The sequence below is a fragment of the Elephas maximus genome, chromosome 15 (assembly GCF_024166365.1).
Source record: "Elephas maximus indicus isolate mEleMax1 chromosome 15, mEleMax1 primary haplotype, whole genome shotgun sequence".
NCBI lineage: Eukaryota > Metazoa > Chordata > Mammalia > Proboscidea > Elephantidae > Elephas > Elephas maximus.
The window spans coordinates 9414667-9441018 of NC_064833.1; the positions used below are offsets into that span (position 1 = coordinate 9414667).

At 44.7% G+C, this 26352-nt stretch overlaps 1 protein-coding gene across 23 annotated transcripts in view; it reads left to right on the forward strand.

Annotated features, from left to right (window-relative positions):
• ZFAT (zinc finger and AT-hook domain containing) overlaps nucleotides 1-26352 on the forward strand; it is a 336678-nt gene that overhangs the window by 273376 nt on the left and 36950 nt on the right. For 22 of the 23 annotated variants that reach the window (XM_049854202.1, XM_049854213.1, XM_049854217.1 and 19 more), the window contains 2 exons: nucleotides 5317-5455; nucleotides 20068-20186. In XM_049854202.1, coding sequence (XP_049710159.1) covers nucleotides 5317-5455; nucleotides 20068-20186 — 258 coding nt within the window. The other variant, XM_049854219.1, reaches the window with a different exon arrangement.

Here is a 26352-nt window from a genome sequence, read left to right on the forward strand (position 1 = left end):
TGTTGTCCCCCCCCCTCCTTGGGACATTGCTCCCTAGATTTCTGTGACTCCAGACTCCTCTGATTCTTCTGCCCACCATCATTCTTCCTTGTCCTCCTCGTGAGCTCCCCTTTTTTTTGTCTGTCCCTTATACTCCTAATTTGACTTCTTCTAGCTTTACAACAGCATGTTCAGTCTCAGGGCGCCTGCTCGTTGGCTGTGCTGAGATCTTTATCTATAGTCCAGGACCTTCCTCTGAATTCTGGACTCATGTCTCCAACCACCTTCTGGACCTACCTCCGTTGATGGCCAGAGTTCTGTAGACTCACGCTCTCCTTATCCATAGACCTTTCCCTACAGCTGGTGGCCTTCCTGTCCCCTTTGTTATCCATGCTGGAACTTGAGAGTCATCCTTGAGGCTCTCCATCTCCTTCTCACACATTAACCCAGTCATCAGGTCTGGCTGGTTCAACCTCCTCCATCTTAAACTATTGCTTCCTCTTCTTCTATCATTCCATCTCATTTCAGGCCCTTGATATCGCTTGTCTAAACTACTGCAGTAACCTGAGAGTTGGTTCCCTGCCTCCATTCTTGTTCCCTTCAAATCCATCCTTCATTTTATTGTTGGAGTGATATTTCTAAAATGTGAAGATGGTTCTCTCGCCCCCAACTTGACACCTGCTGGTGGTTCCCATTACCTGAAGTCCACTTTCCTCACCTGGTACACGTGGCCCCTTGAGAGTAGTTTAGGAGGCTAGAAGTCTGAATTTGGGGTGCCAGTTCCAGGGGAAGGCTTTCTTTTTCTGTTGACTCTGGAGGAAGGTCCTTGTCATCAATCTTCCCTTAGTCTAGGAGCTTCTCTGTGCAGGGATCCTGGGTCCCAAGGATGCTCTTTGCTCCTGGCACGACTTTCTTGATGGTATGAGATCCCCCTGTCTCTGCTCACGTTTCTCTTTTATATCTCAAAAGAGACTGACTTAAAATACAACCTAATCTTGCAGATTGAGTCCTGCCTTATTAACATAACTGCCGATAATCCTACCTCATTACCATTGTAGAACAGGATTTACAACACATAGGAAAATCACATCAGCTGACAAAATGGTGGACAGTCACACAATACTGGGAATCATGGCCTAGTGAAGGTGACTTACATTTTTTAGGGGGGAATACAATTCAATCCATAACACACAGCAACAGCCTACATTTTTCCAGTCTACCAAGGTGTTTCCCATTATTAGAAGTCAATGATTAGATCTGGGCTGCCTTATGTCCAGGAGATCCAACGACACCATGCCCTTCCCACTGGGGTTCCCAGGGAACATAAACGCTCAGGAAATAATGGTGAATGAGAAGCAAAATCATTTCTTTATGGCTGACTGGGCCCAGGTCCCAAATTCTAATGCAGACCAAATGGCCAGATGAGGAGACTCTGAAACTTTGGGTAAGTTCCTTAACCATTCTGTGCCTCAGTTTCCTCATCTGTAAAATAGGGTAAGTAATTTTACCTACTACATGGGGATTTTGCGAATTAATCCATACAAAACACTTAGAATTATCCGGCATATGGTAGCCATCAGTAAATGTTGGCTGAGATAGCAGTAATCACTATGTTAGAGCTCGTTCCTTGGTTAACAGCTCCAGTCAACATTGAATAACAGGCTTGAAAGCAGGCTCCTTGTGTTGCTTTTGATTCAGTTTCTTTTTGATCAAAGTGAGAACCTTTGGGTTTTGTTCCAAATGAACTACATTTCTGTAGCCTGCTTACCTTGTCCTCTTAACTCTTTGCCAGATTCTGGCTTGAAAGCTTTCGATAAATAACTGCTTTTTCAGATCTAGTGTCATTTGCTATTTTCAAGCATCTGATTTAGAAACCAAGTTTTATGCTTTAGTTTGCCTAGCTAGCATGTAATCTTTGGAATTGGTACCTAAGTCCAGAGCCCTGTGTATATTCAGAGTCACAAATCTGTCTCTTGTCGTTGTGTCCCTGTGTTAGAGAACAGTGCCTGACTCGAGTAAACCAAAATCATACCCCTTGCTGTCAAGTTGACTCCGACTCATAGTGGCCCTACAGGACAGAGGAGAACTGCCCCGTAAGATCTCCAAGGCCGTAATCTTTACGGGAGTAGATCGCCAGGCCTTTTCTCCCCCAGAGCCACTGGTGGGTTTGAACTCCTTACCTTTTGGTTAGCAGCCATTACATGTTGGAATTTGAGCCACCTGTTCCCTGCTCAGTAGCTAGATGAGAAAGGCTGACTAATTTTTGCCTTTATTCCAGGTCCCTTTGTTTAGTTAATGCTTGTGGTCATAATGCAAGGATTGCCCTTATGTGGAGGACCAAACAGGGCACATTCAATGGAGCACAAAGTCCCCGGGCACCAGAGCTGTAGAGCCAAGTCCCTCAGGAATGTTCTAGAGCAGGGTGGCTCACAGGATAAACTCCCCTGTGTCTTTCTCTCCAAGAACGACCCTCCTGGGGACAATACTCTCTCCTTTATAGTGTGGGACAGCACCTTTCTCTGCCGGAGTGACAGACGAAGAGGACAAGGCAGGTCTGGGCAGGTGTCGGAGGTCGACTGGACGAGGCTCAGTAGTTATTTCAATAGTAAGATGAAGTCTAGGATAGCCCTCGGGTTTCTGTCTTAGGGTCGTGAGCTGATCTCGCAGGAAGGTAGTGCATCTGAATTTGTTTATTTTGAGATGCCAATAGAATACTCTGTAGAGATACCAAGAAGGCAGTGGAAAATTCCTGTTTGTGGTTTGGGAGAGACATCACAACTGGATATACAGATCCAGCAATCAGCAGTGTAAAGGAGATAATTGGAACCGGGCAAAAGAACAAAACGGGCCCAAAGACAGAACCTTGGAGAAAGCCAGCATTTAAGTATTAGGCCTGGTGTCTTAGGGTTCACCAGAGTGACAGAACCAATAAGGTGTATTCATATATATGTCTGTCTGTGTGTGTGTGTGTGTGTGTGTGTGTGTAGAGAGAGAGAGATTTAAGGAATTGGCCCACATGATTGTGAGGGCTGACAAATCCAAAACCTGTAGACCAAGCAGGCTGAAAACTCCGAAAGGTTGTGCATGTTACAGTCTTGATACAAATTCCTTCTCCCTCGGGAAACCTCAGGTTTTGCTCTTCAGACCTTCAACTGATTGGATGAGGCCCACCCACATAACGGAGACTGCTCTGCTTTATTTTAGGTCAGCTGATCTAAAAGTTAATCCCATGTGGTGGCGCAGTGGTTAAGTGCTTGGCTGCTAACTGAAAGGTCGGCAGCTTGAACCCACCAGCCTCTCTGCGGAAGAAAGATGTGACAGCGTACTTCCTTAAAGATTTACAGTTCTGCTCTGTCCTGTAGGGTTGCTATGAGTTGGAATTGACTCTGTGGCAATTTTTTTTTTTTTTAATACCTTCAGAGCACATCTAGACTTGTGTTTGACCAAACAACTGGGCACCATGGCCTAGCCAAGTTGACACATAAAACTAACCATCATACCTGGGAAGCAGATCTCGCAAATCAACTGAGAAAGAAAATTCAGAGAGTGAGAAGGCGAGCCTGGTGAGAGCCATGTCCAAGAGGCGTTTCTTGAAAGGAAGAAGCCTTTGAGAGAGGGCTGATTAAATACTCAAGAGGACAGTTCTCCTTACTTGTTGCTGCTGCACTTCACGTTCAGAGATGCCACTGTTGTTGGCCTTGCGCTCCTGGGTAATAGTGGTGAAGCCATGGAAGAACTGGACAGTCAAGTCAGGGTGGTTTTGAGATCTGAACAGACACAATGGTACATCAGGTCCCAGATGCGCAGGAAGAGTTGTGGTAAAATTGCTAATAAAAACAATAAGAAGTGCCTCCTTTTTTTTTAGGTGTTTAAGGTGCTGTTGAGTGAATTCCGACTCTTAGCGACCCCATGTGACCGAGTTGAATTGCCCATAGGATTTCCTAAGCTGTAATTTTTATGAGTTGGAGTCGACTCGACGGCACTGGGTGGTTTTTGGTTTAACTCTTATGGGAGCAGATTGCCAGGTCTTTCTCTCACAGAGCAGCTAGGTGGGTGTGAACTGCCAGCCTTTCAGTTAGCAGCCTAGTGCTTAACCATTGAACCACCAGGACTCCTTAGAGTCCGAGGCATAGTTGGACTCGCATTGTCTAAGTCGCAGGCACCTTCCTGATTCAGCAGACTGTCACTGCCCTTGTGGGCTGCTCCCTGCTCTTCTGTTCCTCTGTTCCTCTGGTCCTCCAAGCACAGCTGCTTGGAGGACCAGACGGGTCCCAGTGAAAAGCTGGGGCTCCTGCAGCACTCCACTGTCATGACTGCACAGCACGTGGCTTAGAAGGATGCTTGGTTGTGTGTGTCCTGACCAGGAATAAGGGTGTGGGAGGTGACGGTGATCAGGGTGTAACGCCAGTCACTGTATGGTGGCCAGATCTCCATGGGCTTCTCTGGAGGCCTGAGCAGGCACCCCTCCAAGCCCAGCACTTGTTAGAAGCCCTCCCAAAGCAGTGTCAAGCTGGCAGACAAGGCTGTGTGCCTCAGTCCATATTCTTGTTCTGAAAGGGCCTGTCCTTGGCCCCACAGGGGCTGGAATAGATTCTACCAGGTGGATTTCCTTAGCAGTGGACTGCCATGGCCAACACCCTGTGTGAGGTGCTCAGTGTAGACGCTGCGGAGGAAGTCACTTAGTGACAAGTCTGTCAGAGAATTGTAACGGGAGACACTGTTAGAGACATTCAGTTAAGAAAAGGAAAAGTGATCGATTACTGTGTTGTTTGTTATTTTCTTCTGAAACCACAAAACCTGCTGCCATCATGTTGATTCTGACTCATGGCGACCTCACAGGTTTCAGAGTAGAACTGTGCTCCATAGGGCTTTCAATGGCTGTAATCCTACAGAAGTAGATTGCCAGGCCTTTCTTCTGTGGCACCACTGGGTGGGTTTGAACCACCAACCTTTCAGTTAGTAGCCAAGAGCAAACAGTTTTCTCCACCCAAGGGCCTCATTCTTCTTGAACAAGAGCTGTAAATTCTGGGGTGCGCTAAAGGGAAAGGAAAGCAACCCCTCAGCAGAGGACTCCTATCTGGGGAGCGACGTGCCCCTGGTCACTTGGTTGGTGGTTGCTGCAGCAGGACCCGGTGTTCCCGAGGTCAGCGTGTCCCCTTAAAGCATATCACAGGGTAACAGGATGCCCATCACAGGCACTCGGGTTGTCAGACACTCAGCAGGTGGGACAAGTCGTGAAGGAAACCCTTTCGTTGGGGAGTTGTGTCTTTTCCTTGAGGGGCTTGGTCTCACCTGGGGTTGGCTCTCTCTAACTCCCCCTCCTCGTTGTCCCTGCAGCCTTTCCGCTGTGCCCATTGCCATTACTCCTGTAACATTTCCGGTTCTCTGAAGCGGCACTACAACAGGAAGCACCCCAACGAGGAGTACACCAACGTGGGCACCGGCGAGCTGGCAGCCGAAGCACTGGTTCAGCAAGGTGAGAGGCCCCCCGCCCACCCCTGCGCCCAGTGCCTCCTGGCCGACATACTGGGTGAAAGACGTGTAGGCATCTGACCGTTGAGTTCTAACCCGTGAACGCTGAGTGATGTTAATTCTTCATTGTAATTACTGTTGTCCTCCTCCTCCTCCTCGTTATTATCTATCACCGTTACTCACTGCCTGGATAACATTATAATGGCTTTAATGGAAGTCTAAAATGAAGGAAGTAAAAATGACCCACCAGTTATACCGCCCTCCACGACGTTCTCTGTCCTTAAGTGCAGCTTGCTCTGATAAAAGTTCATGGTTTACCTTCTTTGCTTCACATTGTAGCGTGAACATTTTCTTTTATTTTGGAAACTTGCCCTCCTAATTACATTACTTAGAGAGCAATTGTGATATAGCAGCGAGTGGCAGTTCCCCACTTTATTTAACCATCCTTCTGTTATGGACCTTTTTTCCAGATTTTTCTTTTTTTGCAGTTGCAAATGGTGCTGTGGTAAGCGTATTGAGAGGTGAGCTTCTCTGGATGATCTAAAAATATTGACCGTGTACTCAGATTACTTGCTCGTCCTGAAAAAGAAAAACATGTTAGAGCATTTAAACTAATGAGAATGGATGAAAACCTCTTATGTTATTGAAAAATAGGTTTTTTGTTTTTTTTTTTTCCCTTCTTTTATCAAGCATTAAGTATTCCCACTTGGGAGGGCTCGGCTCCTGTGCCGTAACCGTGCAGAGAAATGCTGCTGTGTTTATATCTGCACTTTGGTAATTCAGCTAAAAAATGATTGCAGCACACAGTGTGCTGGTTGCTGCTCGCTGCCAAGCCCTGTGACTATGTGAAGCAGAAGCCGGTTTTAGAATTCAGCCCCCAGTAAACAGAGATGTGAGATTTGAAACCGCTGCAGCTGTAAGCGCCATGGACTGCATCTTAATGTCAAACAAATGAATTGACCGTATCCTTCAGTGCTCTCAGTGACAGGGATGATGTACAGAAATAGAAGAGCAGTGTAAAAAACTCAGGATGACTTGAAAGCCATCCGTCTGGGGTAAGGGAGTGTGCCTGCCTTGCGGTTCTTTTCCTGGCCATTTTAGGAGCTGGCAAGCAGGATGGTGCTGTGGAGACGGCCCGGGCTCCAATCTGCCTTCTTCTGTAGCTGTGTCCACTTGAGCAAGCCACCTGACTACCTCTTTGCCTTAGGGCCTCATCTGCACAGTGGCGCACGTGATGGTTGAGAGGATTAAGCTGGAGAGACCAAGCGTCTGGCATTCAATAAATTTTCACTCCCTTTTTTCCCCCCTGAAAAAATCTAAGGCCTCTGTACCCATTGCATTATTTTGGATGACTTCCCTGTCCAGAAATCACAGGATCAAATGGATTTGCTTAGAGTCGCAGTAAATAGCTGGAGCAGTGGGCTAGAGAGGCCCGTTAACATCCTTCAGGCTCTTGGGTCGGATTGGCAGGAAATAGCTGTTTATTGTACTGTGCCTGTTGGACAAGCGGTGGGAACCTGATGGATGACACTGTCATTGCATCATTGGTTCCAGACATTCATCACTGCCTCGCAGAAATGTGCTGAGGTTGGACAGTTTCACGCCCTTAGCTCTCACCTAACTTCCTAAGACTGTCTATAATCAGCTGGCATTTCTTAACTGGGTCTTGGTTTTAGTTTTCAGTCTTTAATCTTAGCAAGGGCTATTTTTTTGGTCATCTTCTTTCCAACGTATGTGTCCAAAACCCACCCATCACCATCAAGTTGGTTCCGACTCATAGCAACCCTATAGGACAGAGTAGAACTGCCCCCTAGGATTTCCATGGCCGTTATCTTTATGTGGAAATCCTGGTGGGATAGTAGTTGAATGCTACGGGTGCTAACCAAAAGACTGGCAGTTCGAATCCACCAGGCGCTCCTTGGAAACTATCGGACGGTTCTACTCTGTCCTGTAGGGTCACTATGAATCAGAATCGATGGCAAGGGTTAATCTATTTTTTTTTTTTTTTAATTTTTAAAAAACTTAAAAAAATTTTTTATTGTGCTTTAAGTGAAAGTTTACAAATCAAGTCAGTCTCTCATACAAAAATTTATATACACCTTGCTATATACTTCTAGTTGCTCTCGCCCTACTGAGACAGCACACTCCTTCTCTCCACCCTGTATTCCCGTGTCCATTCAGCCAACTTCTGTCCCCCTCAGCGGGTTTAATCTTCATGGAAGCAGGTTGCCACATCTTTCTCCCATGGAACGGCTGTTGGGTTTGAACTATTGACTATCAGTTAGCAGCTGAGCACTTAACCACTGCACCTCCAGGGCTCCTTAGACATATATAAAAAACCAAACCCATTGCTGTCTAGTCAATTTCAAATCATGTATAGTATATATGTATTTATATATTCCCTCTTCAAAGAGACAACTTATATGGTGTTGGCTCTTAGGGGACATTGTGCTGCTGAGCCCTGGCAGGGGCACAGTGCCTGGGATCAGAGAGCTGGCTGCGTATGGACATGTTTTAGCGATCTCAGAAGCACAAAGCCCGCACTGATCTCATGCCTGGAGAGGGAAGGAGAACGGAGGGAGAGAATGAGACCAGATTAAATTACTGGGTTGGAAATGAGGAGTTGTTTTGCTGCCACTGGAGTTTTTCATTTTCTTTTGATTAATTTCAAACAGTTCTCCCCACCCCGATTTTATTTTATTCCCCCAGCTCCGCCCCACTCACTCCCAAAAAATATCTTCATGGGGTTTTATAATTCCTTGTTTTGATAGAGAGGGATAGGTGTTAAAGTAATTCCATGGTAATAAAAAAATCATAACTGTTTCCCTAAAATGATACTACACCGTCCATAAACCAAGTGCAGAGTTTAAACACAATCAACTGTGTCCAAAGACCATCAACACACTGTGACATGCACAAAGCCATCCATTGCCAGTGCGGGTTCTTCTACTCACAGAGCCACAAGGGAGTCTGGGAAGGAAGTCAATGTCCAGTGGTGTGGAGGAGTTAGGGAAGGTGGCCCAACAGGAACTGAGCTTTTCCCAGATGGGACATTTCTATTCTTTGTGGGTTCCTGAAAGAAGGTACCATGGCATTTACCATGGTGTTTTGGTTATTTTCAACGGGTTCCAGAAGCTTGTGGGAATGGTGGCTGCTCAGGTGTACCCAGTGGTAGCCGTAAAGATCTAACAACTGGCTCTGTGAGGACGAGATGCAGGCTCTGGTTTATAGCGTTTGCCGATTTCCACGGTGTAAATACTCCCACCATGTCCAACTTGGAAACCCTGGTGGCGTAGTGGTTAAGTGCTATGGCTGCTAACCAAAGGGTTGGCAGTTCGAATCCACCAGGCGCTCCTTGGTAACTCTGTGGGGCAGTTCTACTCTGTCCTATAGGGTCGCTATGAGTCAGAATCGGCTCGATGGCACTGGGTTTTTATATGTCCAACTTTAAGCTGCCGGTATGACATCACTGCACGTGGAGTTGGGAAGCCACGTGTGCACGCAGTTCCTGAGCAGGCACAGCTGGCTCCAGCATGCTCTGGCCCCGTGGGCACATGGGAACGCCACCCAGTCCCCCTCAGCTGGGCCCCTTCAGGATGTACCACTCCCTCAGGACTCTGGTACCTTTGGGTTGCACTGAGCACTGTTTACATGGTTCACTGCCTGTTTATAGTTTTTGTACATCTGATAGTTTGGAGGCAGATTGGTCAGATGACGCCTTGTTTATTCGTCTCTACCCATCACTTGCTCGTTAACTTGGGGTCAAGGCCGCCTCCCACACAAGTGCACATTTTCATGTTTAAGGAAGGCAGACTTGCATTGCTTCTGTGTGCCTGCCCCCTTTCCTCCCTTTACAATACGCCCCATTAAGCTAGCGTCGCATCTGGCTCAGTAAATTACAGGTTGTGAAGGGCAGAAGGTGCTAAGCTTTTCCAATTATTAGCTTCTTCCTGCAGCTCATCGTGGGATAAAGACGGGGCTTAGGAGACTGGTCATTTTCCAGTGGCCACAAGACACTCCCTCAAGTTACTCAAGGTTTTTGGAATGAGCACAGGGCTGGGAGTCAGATGAACCTGGATCTGGGTCTCTGATCACTGCTGCCCTTGGACCAGTTACATAACTTCTCTGCAAGGACTCATATGTATTCAACAGTAGTTGCAAAGATTAGAAATTATTCTCTGAGATTCCCAGACAGTGCCTGACATGTAGTAGGTGCTTGATAAATGGTTCAAACGTATACAGTAAACCTTTCAAAAGCTGGAAACTCTCTAAGGCAGAATCCTGTCAGAGAAGGAAAACTCCAATATTTTCCACTAAAACAAGTGACAGAATGGTGGTAAGACTGCACCCTGTCAAAGGCGGAAAGCTTGCGAGATCTGGAAAAACAACGCAGTCCCGCTGGGTTTGGTTCCAGCTCTGACAGGTTTCACTGTATTGTATTTACCCACACGGCCCCTCTTTCGGCAGGTATCTCTCAGGCTCCTACAGTGTACCCAGCACTGGGGGATGGCGTCGGACAAGGCGACTCCCTGATGACACTTATTATTATTACTGCTGAGGTTGGAGCTGAGGCCGAGCAGCCCTCCCCAGGCTCACGTTCTGACCCTGCTGAGGTTGGAGCGGAGGCTGAGCAGCCCTCCCCAGGCTCCACGTTCTGACCCTGCTGAGGTTGGAGCGGAGGCTGAGCAGCCCTCCCCAGGCTCCACGTTCTGACACTGCTGAGGTTGGAATGGAGGCCGAGCAGCCCTCCCCAGGCTCCACGTTCCACCCTTGTAGCAGGAGAACCCTGTATTCCTTTCACCAGCACCCTCAGCTCACAGGAGGAGAATTAACTGGTTCTACCATGGAGCTGACCTTTCTCAGAGGCCCCCAGTTTGAGAGGGTCATTGAGGGGGCAGGTAAGGGACTGGAGATAAGAGGAGCTAGAAGAGGAGGAGGTCAAAGAGGAGGCTTAGTTTTTGGCACCTGCCAAAATCTTTGGTATGTTGCTTTGAACTGCTGTATCAGAGTGTAAATACATGTATGTCTGTGCCTTGGCATGCATATCTTAGTTTCACACTAGATTCGGGGAAAATTGATATCACAGAAAACCTGGTGGCTATCAGGTATCACCACAGTCGTTGATCTGATCTGGGGACATTTTCATTTTGAAGTTGTTTTTATTAGGGCCCAGATTCAATAAATTATTGGTAGATGCTCCCAGCAAGGAGCTGTTATGTCATTGATCGATTGATTTATATGTTCATTTATTCCTCATAATCACCCCTGAGGATGGCATCGTCATTACTGTTTTAAGATGAAGAAATGAAACGAAGACAGAGTCACCAAGCGCGATCACAGAGCTAGTCAGTGGCTGAGCCAAACCCAGTCTCCTGATTCGAGGTGTCTCCTGTTTCTGTTTTGTTCTAAAGCTTGCACTCTTTCAGGAGGAGGGCTGGGGTAGGAAGAGGGGAAGTCCTATTCTAGGACACTTACTGGGTTGCATTTGCTCTGGCCGCGTGATCACGCATGGAAAGGTCACACATGGGGTGCTGCTCGTTGTTGGGTGCCATCGAGTGGATTCTGACTCACAGGGACCTCATGTGACAGAGTAGAATTCCCCATAGGGTTTTCTTGGTTGTGATTGTGTCTCATAATATTAACAAGTGGAATATACCCATTGGGTTTTCCTTGGCTTCTTTATGGAAGGAGATAGCCAGATCTTTCTCCCAAGGAGCCTCTGAGTAGGTTTGAACAAACAACCTTTTGGTTAGCAGCTGAGTGCTTAACCGTTGCACCACCAGGGCTACTAAGCTTGTTATTTCTTTGCCCCCGGGCTGGTTGCTCATCTGACGCAAGGCCGTCTCTGGGACCTGTGTTCCTTTCCTGCTTTTTCCCCATGGTTGACCAGAGGGTACTCAGATCCCAAGATTTTGGGGAGTGTGTGTGGTACTAGGGGGAACGGTGGAGATCTTGCTTAAGCTCAGTTTACCAGATGTTCTGCACTGGAGTCCAGGACATCAGCTGGCTAAGAATAAAATGAACTTTGTTTTTCTCTCCCATGTTTTCCCTTGAGGTGTACTGGTGGCGTGGTAGTGCGGTCGTTAAGTGCTCAGCTGCAAACTGAAAGGTTGGCAGTTCATACCCCCTAGCCACTCTCTGGGAAAAAAATGTGGCTGTCTGCTTCCATAAAGATTCACAGCCTTGGAAACCCTATGGGGCAGTTCTGCTCCGTCCTGTACGGTCACTGTGAGTTGGAATTGACTCGACAGCAACGGGCTTGGTTTATATTTTCCCTTATACTGTTTCTCTTGGGGACCCTGTGCGGAGGGGGACTGGGGTTTGAGGCAGGATTCAGATATCCCTGGGTTGAGTGTCAGATAGGAACCCTCTACCACAGGGCTTGCATGTGACTCCCACATGGTGAGGCCCCTTTAACGTGTTTCCTGGTGCCAGGCTGGGACTCAGGCTGGGCTCCGGAGCAGACACTAAGAGTCAGCAAGAGAAATGAGTACATCAACCAGTCCGACTCTGTCTTTCACTTGTTAATATTACAAAAATACGATTACTCGTTAGCTTGAGCTGCTTTTGGTCCAGTGAACCCTCTAGTGCCTGCATTCGCTTCCTGTGGCTGCTGTTACAGATGACCACAAACACGGTGGCTTAAAACAGCCCAGATTCATTGAGGTACAGTTCTGGAGGTCAGACATCTGAAACGGGTCTCACCAGCCTAAGATGAAGGTTTCCGCAGGCCTGCATGTCTTCCTGGAGGCTCTAGCTGCATTTTCCAGTTTCTGGAGGTTGACTGCATTCCTTGGTTCATGGTCCCTTCTGCCATCTTCAAAGCCAGCAGTGGCCTGTCAAGTCCTCTCCCATGGCATCACTATGAGCTGTCCTCCTGCCTCCCTCTTTCCCTCATCAGGACCTTTGTGGTTACATTGGGCCCACCTGACAATCCAGGCTTCTTTCCCATCTGAAGACCTGTAACTTCATTGCACCTGCAAAGCCCCTTTTGTCATGTGAGGAGACATGTGCCCAGGTTCTGGGATTGGGCCTGGGCATTTCGGGGGTCATTATCCTGATTCCCACAGTGCATTCTTCAATGTTACGGGCTTTAGCATTTCTTCCTTAGTGGGAAGCTGACACCTCGGAGTCTAAGGGAGTAGCTTTGGGTCACGTGAGCAAGTACCAGGCTCAGGTCCTCTGGCTGCCCCATCCGGTGCTCTGTGCCATTCCAGGAGTTATGTTATTGAAAGTGAAATTGAATTTTCAATATCATCAGACACCACAAAGGCGTGCAGATACTTTAATGCCTGGCTCCTCTGGAATATATTGCATTCCAAAAGAATGCAAAAGATGCCACAACTGATTTTTCAAATTGCTTCTAAAATTCAATACTTGTGCCTGGTTAATCAGTCCACGTGAGGAAATCGGGATTCGAGGGTTTCAGTTTCATTTGCAGTTTTTGTGGTGTGTCCTTAATATCAGTGCTGGAAGTAAATTCACCAGCTCCTTCCCTGACCCTTACTGTGCACTGCCTACAAATTTCATCAGTTGAAACAGAAGTTAATTTCCCTCAGCTTTGCTGTCAATTCACTGGCACAGTTATACATTTCCATCTAGAGTACATAGTTCCATTTGTTCTTTAATTAAAGTCACCACGGCAAAGGTTGAAGTTTTAATTAATGTGAGGGCATTATCATACAAGTTTTAGTTTAAACATAATATAAGGAAGTTTTCCCTCCCTAATTAGTTTCCAGTAAACAGCCTACTTTAATATCATCTCTTAAAGCCTAAGCTTAACCTTAGGTAGTTTGCTTTCGATCCTGAAGCATATTAAGTCTTTATGGGAGAAACAGCATCAGTTTAACCAAAAGAAAAGGCAGGAAGGTTCTACCACACCATGGGCAAGGGCGGGAGGGGGGGGTTAAAAAAATGATTATAGGAAAATACATCATTTTAGATGATTAATAACGACAAAAAAAAAAAAAAGAAAAACCCGTTGCCATCGAGTTGATTCCGACTCATAGCAACCCTATAGGACAGAGTAGAACTGCCCCATAGGGTTTCCAAGGAGCAGCTGGTAGATTTGAATTGCCGACCTTTTGGTTAGTAGCTGAGCTCTTAACCACTGCACAAAGGGGGCTAAAAATTAAGTTTATTCTCTGGACAAGAAAGAACACATTTTATGTTGCCTTAAAAAAAAAAAAGCGTGTTTTTGTTTCAGAAAATACATACCTATTTGAGCTGCCTTTCCTGTAAAATCTTCTGGAACTGAAAGATGTGTTTGTTGCCAGCCTTTCTCCTGATGGCAGGAGCCCACCCAGCTGGGTCCTTCTGTCTCTGTAGGACTCTCTGTGCTCTTCTAGGGCTGGGAGCTGGACAGCAAATAGCTGGAGGTCCTGGAGGATGCACCGTGCGTCATCCGCGTTGGCCTCCATTTCTGCTAATGACTGAAGAATCACCCTCCACCTCAGCTGATAGACAGGAAACCCCAATTACACAAGAGTGCTCTGTATAGGTTCCACTGACATGGAATTGATTGAGGAGACGGAACATATCGTAACTGCATCAGGGAGATACTTAAATTGTGTGATGTATTCCCATGAGATTTACCTGCTTCTTATATGATTTGTCAAGACGATCACGACATCAGAACACAGTTCTTCCACTCCTCCTTAGTGCCCCAATAACAATAATAACTGTGACGGGCTGGGATACATTCAGTGTTCAGCTCAGCTCTTTTCCTGCCTAAAAAAAAAAAAATAGAAGCATCTTAGTAATTTGTTCAAGGCAGGTGTGTGTTGGAAGAAAGGGAAAGCTTGAGGCATCAGGGGTATAGAAGAGACTTGAGTGTCTGTGAGGCTGTGGGACTCAAGACAGAACCAGTAGACTGCCCATCAGTTTGAGTCAGAGGGAGGCTTGTCAGAAGTATCAGGAATGGGGGGTATCACAGAAACCCGGGAAGACTAGATCATGGCTGGAGAATGTGGTCAGCATTGTCACGTTGTTGTTGTTGTTAGGTGCCGTCGAGTCGATTCTGACTCATAGTGACCCTATGCACAATAGAACGAAACAGTGTCCGGTTCTGAGCCATCCTCACAATCGTTGTTATGCTTGAGCTCGTTATTGCAGCCACTGTGTCAGTCCACCTCGTTGAGGGTCTTCCTCTTTTCCACTGATCCTGTACTCTGTCAAGCATGATGGCCTTCTCCAAGGATTGATCCCTCCTGACAACGTGTCCAAAGTATGTAAGACGCAATCTCGCCATCCTTGCTTCTAAGGAGCATTCTGGTTGTACTTTTTTAAAAACAGATTTGTTCGTTCTTTTGGCAGTCCATGATATATTCAATATTCTTTGCCAGCACCACAATTCAAAGGCGTTAATTCTTCTTCGGTCTTCCTTATTCATTGTCCAGCTTTCACATGCATATGATGCGATTGAAAATACCGTGGCTTGGGTCAGACGCACCTTAGTCTTCAAGGTGACATCTTTGCTCTTCAACACTTTAAAGAGGTCCTTTGCAGCAGATTTACCCAATGCAATGCGTCTTTTGATTTCTTGACTGCTGCTTCCATGGCTGTTAATTGTGGATCCAAGTAAAATGAAATCCTTGACAACTTCAATCTTTTCCCTGTTTATCATGATGTTGCTCATTGGTCCAGTTGTGAGGATTTTTCTTTTCTTTATGTTGAGGTGCAATCCATACTGAAGGCTGTGGTCTTTGATCTTCATTAGTAAGTGCTTCAAGTCCTCTTCACTTTCAGCAAGCAAGGTTGTGTCATCTGCATAACGCAGGTTGTTAGAGTCTTCCTCCAAACCTGATACCCTGTTCTTCATATAGTCCAGCTTCTCGGATTATTTGCTCAGCATACAAATTGAATAGGTATGGTGAGAGAATACAGCCCTGACACACACCTTTCCTGACTTTAAACCAATCAGTATCCCCTTGTTTTATCCGAACAACTGCCTATTGATCTATGTAAAGGGTCCTCTTGAGCACAATTAAGTGTTCTGGAATTCCCGTTCTTCCCAATGTTATCCATAATTTGATCCACACAGTTGAATGCCTTTGCATAGTAAATAAAAGACAGGTAAACATCCTTCTGGTATTCTCTGCTTTCAGCCAGGATCCATCTGACATCAGCAATGATATCCCTGGTTCCGCGTCTTCTTCTGAAACCGGCCTGAATTTCTGGCAGTTCCCTGTCGATATACTGCTGCAGCTGTTTTTGAATGATCTTCAGCAAAGTTTGCTTGTGTGTGATATTAATGATATTGTTCTATAACTTCCACATCAGGTTGGATCACCTTTCTTGGGAGGAACAGGCATAAATATGGATCTCTTCCAGTCAGTTGGCCAGGAAGCTGTCTTCCATATTTCTTGGCATAGACAAGTGAGCACCTCCAGCACTGCATCTGTTTGTTGAAACATCTCAGTTGATATTCCATCAATTCCTGGAGCCTTGTTTTTTGCCAATGCCCTCAGAGCAGCTTGGAATTCTTCCTTCAGTACCATTGGATCCTGATCATATGCCACCTCTTGAAATGGTTGAAAGTCGACTAATACTTTTTGGTATAATGACTCTATGTATTCCTTCTATCTTCTTATGATGGTTTCTGCATCATTTAATATTTTCCCCATAGAATCCTTCACTCTTGCAACTTGAGGCTTGAATTTTTTCTTCAGTTCTTTCAGCTTGAGAAACGCCAAGCGTGTTCTTTCCTTTTGGTTTTCCATCTCCAGCTCTTTGCACATGTCATTATAATACTTTAGTTTGTCTTCTTGAGAGTCCCTTTGAAATCTTCTGTTTAGTTCTTTTACTTCATCAATTCTTCCTTTTGCTTTAGCTGCTCAACCACTGCCGACTGGAATGCAGAAGTTAGAAATGAAGAAGGATCAGTATTTGGAAAATATGGCCTTAGTGATAGAAACAATGCCGGAGATCGAATGATAGAATTTTGCAAGACCAATGACTTCTTCATTGCAAATACCTTCTTTCACCAACATAAACAGTGACTATACACATGGACCTCACCAGATGGAACACACAGAAATCAAATTGACCGCATCCGTGGAAAGAGATGATGGAAAAGCTCAATATCATCAGTCAGAACAAGGCCAGGGGCTGACTGTGGGACAGACCATCAATTGCTCATATCAAGTTCAAGCTGAAACTGAGGAAAATCAGAGCAAGCCCACCAGAGCCAAAATATGATCTTGTGCATATCCCACCTGAATTCAGAGACCATCTCAAGAATAGATTTGACACATTGAACACTAGTGACCGAAGACCAGATGAGTTGTGGAAGGACATCATACGTGAAGAAAGCTAAGAGGTCATTGAAAAGACAGGAAAGAAAGAAAGACCAAGATGGATGTCAGAGGAGACTCTCAAACTTGCTCTCCGAAGCATTAGCATAGAATGCACAAAATTCACTCTGGACAAGAGCAGAGCCTGGGGGATAAAGATGTATGTTCTAGAGTTAGAGAGACTTGGATTGAGTTCTTGGTTTTGCAGTGTGGCCCCAGAAATATCTGACCATCCTGAGCCTCTGTAAAACAACAAGGTAATCACACCTGTATCATTGGGCTGTGGTAAAGACACATGACTTCACATATGAGGTGTCTGACATGATAACTGTCCAATAAATGGAAGATGTGTTTTGTTGTCATTACACCATCTCCTTGTTTATTGACTATTTCATTATCTGACATTTTGCATTTACAACACTAGTAAATACTATCTGACTATTCTATGCATTAATGACGTACGTCTAGGAGCAACAAACACCGAGGTATGAGGTGGGAGTAACGCTGGCTGTGATGGTTAAGGTTATGTGTCATTTTGGCAGGGCCATGATTCTCAGTGATTTGGCAGTTATGTAATGATGTAATTTAGCAGTTATGTAATGATGTTGTCATCTTCCATTTTGTGATCTAATGTGGTTGTCCTCCATTTTTGCATAATGCCAATTTTGCACAATGACCTGGTCTTTGGAACCTAACCATGTTGATAAGTGAGGAGAGGGTGTATTGTTACTGGTGGTGATGGTGCTAGTAGTATTAATAGTAAAGTAACAAATAAAAAGCGTTCATTGGATTAATCCATGAGGAAGTTAGTTGGTGACCTTGTCATGTGCAATGCCAACAGAGAATTGGGGGCAGAAAGTAGATTGCCATGGTCTAAGGCAAAACTTCTCAACCTGGCACTACTGACATCTGGGATCAGATAATTCTCTGTTTGCGTGTGCGTGTGTATGTGTGTGTGGGGTGTCCTGTGCATCATAGGGTATTTAACAGCACCCCTGGCTTCTACTCTCTAGATTCCAGTTGCATTGATTCTAGGCTGTGGATTTGCCATTTGGGTTTGAGAGAATGAGAAGTAGATAAGGACTTTGAGGGTTTTATCTATAAAAGTTTGAAGGTTTGGGCCATGGGGTATAGGCTGTTTAGAGAGGGAAAGAGAGATAGGAGAGGCTGGTGGAATGGGAAAAAATGGACCAGGGTACAAACTGGAGGTCCCTAAGAAATCAAAACATGATTGTAGTGAGAGTAAGAGCATGTTGGCAGACTGTTGTCAGAGCAGGGTGTTTGGATCAACCCCGCGCATGGTGCCAAAAGCTCCCTGGTAGTGGAATGGTTAAGTGGTTGGCTGCTAACTGAAAGGTCAGCGGTTTGAACCCACCAACCACTCCACAGGAGCAAAGACCTGGCAGTCTACCCTCGTAAAGATTACAACCTAGGTAGTTCTTCTCTGTCTTATAGGAGCTCCATGAATTGGAATCAACTTGATGGCACCCAACGACAACAAAAACCAAAAAAAATGAAACTTGTTGCTGTCGAGTTGATTCCGACTCATAGAGGCCCTATGTTACAGAGTTGAACTTCCCCATGGAGTTTCCGAGGCTGTAATCTTTACGGAAGCAGACTTTTTCCCACGCAGCAACAACAATGCGGTGCTAAATAATTGCATGAATGAAGAAGATTTTCACCAACAGTGAAGTAGTGGGGAACGCTTTCCATCTAACGTTACAGTCAGAATATTATCCAATTACCAACGATCATAAGAAGCCTTAGTGGCACAGCTGTTAAAGCACTTGGTTACTAAAGAAAGGTCAGCGGTTGGAACCCATCAGCTGCTCAGCAGGGGAAAGATGGGGCAGTCTGCTTCTGTAAAGATTTTCAGCCTTAGAAACCCTATGGAGCAGTTCTGCTCTGTCCTGTAGAGTCTGTATGAGTAGAAACTGACTTGATGGCAGTGGGTTTTTTGGGCACTCATGATCATGAAGATGGCACGGGACCAGTCAGTGTTGAACTGACTTGACGGCAAATGACAACAACAACAGTACAGAGTGGAGAGGGCCTGGGTGTGATGGGCATGGCACTGTGAGTGGAGGAATAAAACCAGGAAACGCTCTTACTCTCTGATGGAAGTGGCATTGCTGCCCCTGCCCCTGACCTCCTCCTTACCTGGGGCTTCTGAGCATAAAGAGCCTCCAGGAGTGTGGCTTTAGGGACCAGCCAGGGCTTAATTAAGGATGGGGGTGGGGAGGAGCGTACTGTCTGTGATGAGCTAACATAGGCAGTTGTGTTGCCCTGGGTTCTGAGACTCAGGCTGCGGTGAAGGGATTGGCACGAGAGGGGAAGCTGAGGGGTCGTGGAAGAGAACACACAGCAGGATGGGGTGCGGGAAAGAGTGGTTGGGTGGCTCCAGGGGTTTGCAGCTTGGAGGGTGACCTGCCCGAATTGCAGAGCCTCAAAGCTCCAGACCATCACGCTGATGGGGACTGTGGTGAGGGCCTGAGTCCAGGTCACCTGGGCCACAGGGTGACTCAGGCCCATGCCAGGTCGGTGGCCCTGGTGGCCTGACAACGGCACAAGAATTAGCCCTGAGGCTGAGTTGGCTTCTAAAGACACAACCTGTTCAAAGGGATTTTTACCCAGGCCCTAATTGGTATACTTTTAGAAAGATAGTCTTTTGTATGAATCTTCAATTTTTGTATTTTAGCCTAGAGTTTGACATTTTTCTAAAGCATCCAAACACTCCCAAGAACATGGGCAAAATTGAGTCAGTTCAGGAAATAGTGACATCTTAGAATGTAAGCAGCTTTCCCAGTTGTCCTTTGCTGGGAAATTCATGGGGGCAGGGGGCGGGGTAGTTATACCAGTGACTGTTTCTAATGTGCAGGAGCCTGAGAGGCTTGTTCTCAGTCTTAAGAGTTTTGGGAAAAGGGAGATTGAGAAAGGCAGCCATTGTCCTTTTTTTTTTTTTTTTTCCCTCAATTATTATTTACAAAGGGAAAAATGAAAGAATGACTCAAGCCATTTATCCACCCAGCCAAGGGAATTATCTTATTCATCTTATTTCTCTCTGAGACTTAAAATATCAAGCACATACTAGACTCTCAGCAAATGATTATTCAATAAAAACAAAACAAAACAAACAAAAAACAACTCTGCACTGAGATACATACAGTTGCTGTTGTGTTTAAATGCTAATGTAAGCTTGAATTGAATGTCAGTGCTGGAGACAAAATCCTGGGTTTCCTAGATTCGAGGTGCCTGGCTGGAAGGACGAAACGTTGGGTTTCTGTGTGCTCAGGAACACGTCTTTTTGCCTCTGTTTTTTCAGGTGGTATGAAGTGTCCCGTTTGCAGCTTTGTATATGGCACCAAATGGGAGTTCAACAGGCACTTGAAGAACAAACATGGGCTGAAGCTGGTGGAAAATGAAGGAGACCCCAAGTGGGAGGTAACTTTTGAAAGTGTGGTATTGATCTGGACTTAAAAAGTTATTTATAGAGTTTACTTGGAAGAACAAGTACAAATAGCTAGGAAAACCTTGGGAAAAGTGACAGTGGGAGGACAGTTCTGACAAATATGAAAACATGTTACAAAACCTCTATAACCAAAACAGTGTGGTAAGGGTGTGTAAACACACAGACAGTCTAAAGCTGCAGAATCGAAATTGCAGAATTGACCAAATCATGCACGGAAAGTTAGCGTGTGGTAAAGAGGACCTCTGAGGTCGATGGGAAAGAGATGGACCTTTTTATAAGTCATGTATGGTAACTAAATAACCTTAGGGAAAAAGATACAATCACATCTGTTTTTCAGTTTATGTGAGATAAATTCCAAGAGTCAGAGATTTAAATGCACAGTGATGTCTTACTAATACTAGAAGAAAACATGAGTGGATTCATCCACAAACTGAGACTGTGAAAAAATTTCCAAACCATAATTCAAAAATCCAGATTCCATAAGGGAAAAAAAATTGACTGCATGAACAATTTTTAAACACTTTATGAAAAAAAAATATGCCAAGTAAAAAGGCAAAAGACAAAAAGCATTTGCAGTCATATAGAAAAAGGATTAATATTTTTATAATATAAAAGGCCTCTAAAAATAGTGATGAGAAAGATCAACAACCCAGTGGAAAGATGGGCAAGAAAGAAGTTCATAGCACACGAAATGCAGATCACCTTGAATAGATGAAAATCTAATTAGCCCGACACGTAATAAAAGCATTGTTAATTAAAATTAGTCTCAGGTGGGCTCTCTCACCTGTTAGGTTGGCAGGAATCCAGAAGTTGAATGTCATCTCTGTTGGCAAGTCTGTGAGGGGAATACTCACTGTCATACTTTGCTAATGGGAATGCAGATGGCACAACTCCTGTGGAGGGGAATTTAGAAATATCCTAGCAAAATTACAAATGCATTTCTTTATCCACTAACTAAACAACCCTTAAGAAATGATCCCAAAGTTACACTGGCAAAAATAAGAAAAAGTATCTACACAAGGCTGCCCATTGCAGCACGTGGCTGGAAACAACTTAATACCTGTCCACAGGCGGTTGGCTGAGAACATGGTGATGCAGACACAGCGGAGAATCACGCAGCTGTCAAAGGGAGCGAGGGACATCCCCGTGCTGTTCTAGGTGGTCTCCAGGGTTTACTGTTAAGTGAAAAAGTGAGGTGAAGAAAAGTGTGTGTGTGTTTGTGTGTTGCTTATATTAAAAAATGTGGAAGGATAGATAAACTTAAAAAGGAGCATGTGTGACAAATGACTTTAACCATGTTTCAGATGAAAGTCACACTGAAGGGGGCAGGGAAGAAAGGAGCTGACTTAAGAAATTTTGGAAAACGGTGTTTCTGCTGAATACCCGAAGGCTAAAGAAAAAACCTTATGTAACTACAGTGGTCTTAGTCAATTATCACAGTGAATGTGTTTCTGACAGTAGTATAGGTTAACAACTCTGAAACTACTTCATGTGTATATTATGTACACTAGGGTCAAAGAAATAAGTAAATATGTCGTCGATCACGAGAACCAGGTTTTTCACTGTTAGAGAAGGCATTTAAAAAATATATATGAACTCAGTTTTTTATATATATGTACATACAGATAGATGCAGAAATAATTATAGATACATGTGTGTACATGGGATAGTTAGATATACGTTTGGACGTGGGTAGTAATACATGCATATATTTCCCTAGCCCTTTGTGCTAAGAGAGCCTAGAGGCAGTGATACCCCGGTAGCAATGAGTACACCTTGTGCCCAGATCTTGGTTTCTAATAGCATTGTCCAATAAAAGGAACCAGAGTCCCTTGGAAAAGTGATTGATTCCAGGGCTGAAGAAGAGAAAATACATGAGGGGCCTAGAGCATTCTTCTGGCACTGTTGTTGTTTGGTGCTGTCGAGTCAGTTCTGACTCATAGCCACCCTGTGTACATCAGAACTAAACACTGCCCGGTCCTATGCCAGCCTCACAATTGTTGTTATGCTTGTGTCCATTGTTACAGACACTGTGTCAGTCCATCTCACTGAGGGTCTTCCTCTTTTTCACTGACCCTCTACCAAGTATGATGTCCTCCTCCAGGGACTGATCCCTCCTGATGATATGTCCAAAGTATGTGAGATGTAGTCTTGCCATCCTTGCTTCTAAGGAGCTTTGTGGTTGTACTTCTTCCAAGACAGATTTGTTTGTTCTTTTGGCAGTCCATGGTATATTCAATATTCTTTGCCAACACCACAGTTCAAAGGCGTCAGTTCTTCAGTTTTCCTTATTCATCATTGAGCTTTCGCGTGCATATGAGACGATTGAAAACACCATGGCTTGGGTCAGGTGCACCTTAATCTTCAAGGTGACATGTCTGCTTTTCAACACTTTAAAGAGGTCTTTTGCAGCAGATTTGCCCAATGCAATGTGTAGTTTGATTTCTTGACTGCTGGTTCCATGGGTCTTGATTACGGATTCAAGTAAAATGAAATCATTGATAACTTCAGTATTTCCTCCATTTATCATGATGTTGCTTATTGGTCCAGTTGTGAGAATTTTTGTTTTCTTATGTTGAGGTGTAATCCATACTGAAGGCTATGGTCTTTGATCTTCATCAGTAAGTGCTTCAAGTCCTCTTCACTTTCAGCAAGCAAGGTTGTGTCATCAGCATAACGCAGGTTGTTAGTGAGTCTTTCTCCAATCTTGATGACTTGTTCTTCTTCATATAGTCCAGCTTCTCGGATTATTTGCTCAGAATACAAATCGAATAGGTATGGTAAAAGGATACGACCCTGACACACACCTTTCCTGACTTTAAACCACACAACATCCCCTTGTTCTGTTCCAATGGCTCCCTGTTGATCTGTGTACGGGTTCCTCATGAGCAGAAAAAGGACATGTCAAAATGATGCAGGAGACAACATGAAAGAGCTCCCAAAGGCCAAAGCTAGAACAACTTGAGCAACAAAATAATGATAGTATTACATTTTGGTGATGCAATGGTTAAGCGCTCAGCTGCTATCCAGAAAATCAGCAGTTTAAACCCACTCAGCAGGTCTGTGTGAGAAAAGACATGGCGATCTGCTCCCATAAAGAGTACAGCCTAGGAAAAACCCTATGGGGCAGTTCTCCTCTGTCATATAGGATCCTGTGAGTCAGAACTGACTCGTAGGCACACAGCAACAACATTAGATTATAACCCCCAAAATAAAATTCTCATGAGTCCATACCAATATAAATAAATGGTTGAATAAATAAATAAATGGAGAAGGGACAACTCTTCCCCAAAGAAGGATTCTGATTAACAAATGTAGAAGGATTAAGGGAAATAGAAAACCACCCGGCAGAGCACCCTTACAAACACCACTATGCCAGTCCTCTTCCAGATGTTGCTGTAAAAAAATTAGCATAAAGCACTTACGAAAATACCTCACAAGGGAGGACGCAGCAGGCGAACGGTCACAGAAGACATGCAGTATTTGCATAAAAGTACAGTATATAATTATCCTCCATTTTGTGATCTGATGTAAGGGGAATTTCCTTGGGGGCGTGGCCTGCTTCCAGCATATATGGATGTTCTGGCAAAGCCCGCTCTCTCCTGATCCTGCATCTGACTCATCATCATACAACCTCCGGTTCTTGAGACATGAGCCAGCAGCCGGCCGCCTACCTGCAGATTTTGGGATTCACTAGCTCCCGTAGCTCCGTGAACTAACAGCCTGCCAGCTGACTTGCCAATTTTGAGTTTGTCGGCCCCTACAACCATGTGAGTCAGGAGAAGCCTGACACCTGGTCCACGGATTTGGGACTTGGCAGCCTCCACAACTGTGTGAGCCATTTCCTTGAAATAAATTTCTCTCTATCTTTAAATATATATGCGCTTCTCTGGTTTTGCTCTTCTAGAGAGCCCATCCTAAGACACGTAGCAACTAAATGTAATGTGGTATCCTGAACTAGATCCTGGCACAGAAAAGAATCCTAGTGAAAAAACTGGCAGCATCTGGATAAAGTCTGTAGCTTAGTTAAGAGCGTTGTACCGATGTTCATTTATTAGTTTGAATAATTGTACCACCAGTATGTAAGATGTTAACTTTAGGGGAAGTTGGTGAAGGATATATGGGAACTCCTTGTAGTATCTTTGAAACTTTTTTGTAAATCTAAAATTATTTCAAAATCAAATAGTTCTAAAAATACAAAAGCAAAACCCATTGCTGTGGAGTTGGTTCTGACTCGTAGAGACCCCATGTGTTTCAGATGAGAACTGCACTCCGTCGGGCTTTCAGTGGCTGTAATGTTACAGAAGCAGACTGCCAACTCTTTCTTCTGAGGCACCACCGGCTGGGTTTGGACCGCCAACCTTCTGATTAGTAGTCAAGCGCAAATTGTTTGCGCCACCCAGGGACCTTGATGGGGGGGCCATCATAAGGGGGAATGGGAGGGAGAGAACAAGATGGAGGGGACGAGGAGAGAAGCCAGACTCCTCTTAGCATACCTTATTGTATAGTTTTGACTCTGAAACTATGGAAATATTTTACATAATGATAAAAACAAAATTAAACTTGAAAAAAAAAGCAAGCTGTAAAAATTGAGAGCAAAATGAAATAAATGATTCTTTTTATCAAACTAGTGGCCTAACTACAGAGATGAACTGTTTCAAGCGACTTTAAAATAGTAATTTGATTGTATCTCCCTAATGGGATATAGGAGCCGTGGTGGTGCTGTGGTTAAGAGCCATGGCTGCTAACCAGAAGGTCAGCAGTTCAAATCCACCAGCTGCTCCTTAGAAACCCCATGAGGCAGTTCTACTGTCCTGTAAGGTCACTATGAGTCGGAATAAGTGCAGCACGTTTGGTTTTTTGTTTTCAGTGGGATATAACCTGAGGGCAAAAAGAACCGCAAAAAAAAATGAATCGTTTACAGTTATTATGTTTTCGGTGGTAGGGATGGTGTTGTTATTTTAAGGCTGTTGTTAGTGTTTAATAACTGCAGTAAAACATAAAATACGTTTAAATCCATGAATTTATAATGACACTGGGAAGGAACAACTCACTAGTCACCTTTGTTGGATGCTAGGGAGTCAACTCTTTATTTTGAGTTGGTAAATAAAGGCCAAGAATCAAGCAATTATTCTACCTTTTCCAAATAAACTGTATCTCAGGGTAACCAAATATTTGATGAGGACAGACTTCTCTTTATAGAAGCATGTCAGCTAACAAACGCAGAATTTGAATACTGCTACTTTGCAGTCCCCTGCTGATGTAATTAGGAAGAAAGGCCTGGAGATGTACTTCTGAAAATCAGCCAGTGAAAACCCTGTGGATCACAATGGTTCAATCTGGAACAGATCATGGGGATGGTACAGGGCTGGGCAGCGTTTCGTTCTGTGTGTGTGGGGTCGCCATGAGCCGGGGGCAGACTCAACTGCAGCTAACAATAGCAACAACAACGTGATGGATGTGGCAGTGATTATCACTTACCTGCTAACGTCACAAACAAAGAGGTCACCATTTATTATGTGTCTTCCAGTGGAAGTACACAATATATCCGCTGAAGCACTCTTATCAAAAAGGGAAGCAGAACCTGACCAAGCTTCTGTATCTGAGCACTGATTTACAGGAAACACAGAGGGGAGAGGAGCAGGTTACATGGTTCTGTGGCGACATGATCAGCAAAATCCAGACTGGTGGGACCTCTGTGAGGCAGCAGCCCGCTTTCATCAACAAATAAACTACGAGGGGAAAAAGTCAGAGATGAACGGAGAACCAGTATATTAAAGAAGCCCTGTTCGACAGCCATCAGTTCACATGCATTGACCTTATTTAGATTGATTTGAACAAGGAAACTGTTAGAAGATGAGATAATTGGGGAAATTTGAACACTGCCTAGGCGTATGATCATACTGAGGAATTATTAAGAATTTTCAGTATGACAGTGGTATTGCAGCCCTATAGGACAGAGTAAAACTGCCCCATAGGGTTTCCAAGGAGTGGCTGGTGGATTCGAACTACTACCTTTTGGTTAGCAGCTGAGCCCTTAACCACTGCACTATCAGGGCTCCAGTGGTATTACAGTATGTTTTGAAAGAGTCTATCTTTTGGAGATACATTCTGAACTATTTACAGGAAAATGATACG